The sequence below is a fragment of the Helobdella robusta genome (assembly GCF_000326865.2).
Source record: "Helobdella robusta unplaced genomic scaffold HELROscaffold_54, whole genome shotgun sequence".
NCBI lineage: Eukaryota > Metazoa > Annelida > Clitellata > Rhynchobdellida > Glossiphoniidae > Helobdella > Helobdella robusta.
In genome coordinates this window covers 711,733-713,990 of record NW_008705287.1, presented here as the reverse complement: position 1 = coordinate 713,990, position 2,258 = coordinate 711,733, and the positions used below count along the sequence as shown (strand labels likewise).

The 2,258-nt window shown below is 33.0% G+C and overlaps 1 protein-coding gene across 1 annotated transcript; it reads left to right on the top strand.

Annotated features, from left to right (window-relative positions):
- Nucleotides 1-216: 216 nt before the first annotated feature.
- Nucleotides 217-1,131, top strand: HELRODRAFT_179460 (hypothetical protein; the record flags this gene model as incomplete). The annotated part of the gene is made up of 1 exon (XM_009028298.1): nt 217-1,131. One exon carries the CDS (start codon nt 217-219, stop codon nt 1,129-1,131), a length of 915 nt encoding a protein of 304 aa, XP_009026546.1.
- Between the last annotated feature and the right edge of the window lie 1,127 nt (nt 1,132-2,258).

Sequence of the window (2,258 nt, the reverse complement as noted above, 5' to 3'; positions counted from 1 at the left end):
TTCTCGGTTAAAAGTAGTTATTTAATGTTAACAATTTCGTAAATTGCAGTAGTAAATTTCCTAGAATAAGCTGGTATTAAATTTAATTCATAAAATTTTGTTTTTTCGTTAAATTTGATAAAGTTTTGTTTCGAATTATCGTCACGTGATTGAATAAATTATCTGCTGTTAAAAATCTGGCTGAGGTTAATTATAATATTAGATACAACAAATACAATGAGCTCGCGTTACAGCTGTACGAAGTGTGCAAAAGTAGTTCCGAGTAAGGAGTTGTTGATTTGTGCATGTTGCAAGTCTTGCGCTCACAACAAATGTGAAATTAATGATGACATTTTGGAAATTTTGAAAAATTCTAAAGGATTAAAATGGTTTTGTCACCGTTGTTTTGATTTGTCATTGGATATTGGTTCTTTAGCTAAATCAGTGGACAATACGAAAAATCAAATTGTCACTCAGCTGGACGTATTAAACGAAATATATATGAAAATAAAACTTGATATTGATAACATAAAAGTGAATATTGAACGCAATGAGTCAAGGCTAGATCAACTTGATCGTTTTGATACAACTGTGCGTGATGGACTTGAGACATGCAAAAACGAATTGAAAGAAACGTATGCTGGCATCGTTAGTAAAGGGGGTGGTGCAAATATTGACGCCATCAGGAGTGAAGTAAAATCGTTTCAGAAAGCTCTGGATGAGGCAAATGAAATTAAAGAGAGGGAATCAAACCTGCTGATGTTTCGTCTATCGGAGAGTGATGATGATCGTGGTAATGTCCTCAAGATTTTGAAGCATCTGTCGGAGGATGTTTCTGATAAAAATGTTATCAAGGTTTTTAGACTTGGAAAAAGACAAGAATCAGTAGTTAGACCTGTGTTGATAAAGTTGGACAATGTATTTCTTAGAGATTCAATAATGAGAAATGTTAAAAAATTCAAATCTTTGCAGGGTTTCTCACACGTCGGTTTAAGTCATGATTTGACAATGGACCAGAGACAGGAATATAAAACATACGTAGATAGAGCCAAAGCCATGGAAAAAGAAGAGATAAATCGGAATTTTTTGTTCAGAGTGAGAGGACAGGTCGGAAGGTGGAAGATTGTAAAATTACCTCGAAAGCAGATGTAAATAGTTCTGAAGATAATGATTGTGGTGCAAGTGATTGTAAAATTACCTCGAAAGCGGATGTAAATAGTTCTGAAGATAATGATTGTGGTGCAAGTGATTTATCTAAGACTAATTATAATGTAATGTTAGGTTTATTAAATATCAGATCGATAAATTCAAAATTTGATGCTGTCTACGATTTAATTCACAACGGGTTAGACATTTTTGTTTTGGTTGAGACCTGGCACGGATCGTCGAATAATATTTCTGTTAGATCTTCAGTTCCTCCTGGATATAACTACGTTGATTTTTTAAGAATAAATGATCCTTACCATGGTGGTTTAATTATATACTTCAGAAATGAATTTAAATTTAAAAAAATTGTCTTACCTATGTTTGGATCGTTCGAAGCACTTGCTCTAAAGTTATTTATTAGAAGAACAGATTTTATTTTATTAGCCATCTATAGACCTGGATCGGCACCAGTTACTAATTTATTTTTTGAAGAACTTTTATGTTTACTAGAAAATATTGCTTCTTTTAGTTCAAATTTAATAATTTTGGGCGACTTTAACATTCATATAGAAAAGCTGAATGATCGTCATACTTTAAATTTGTTAGAATTGTTTGACATGTTTCAGTTGAAAAACTTAATCAATCAATCAACTCACGAACGGGGAGGTATACTTGATCTGATTGTTTGTTCAGAAGATTTTTTGGTATCAGATTTAAACATTTTTCCATGTGGGATTTTGTCCGACCATAGCTTGATACAGGCTCGTATACCATTAACTTACGAACATCCTAAAACTGTCATGAAAATGGTTAGATCATGGAGATTTTTGGATGAGACCAAGCTGTTTAAACACGTGGAAAACTCACCACTATCAAGGTCATGTCTTAGTGGTGACATCAGTTTTGAATTTGATATTTTGAATACTGAACTCAAGAAATTGGCTGATGAAATTGCTCCTTATCATTTTACTAAAGTCAGATGTGATGTTGCTGCCCCTTGGTACGATTATGAATGTAAGACAATCAAAAGACTTTGTCGTACAAAAGAAAGAAACTACAGAAAATATCAGTCTTTTGAATGCAAAGGTGACTGGATTGCTGCTCTAAAAAACAAATCTCGAATTTTTTCCCAA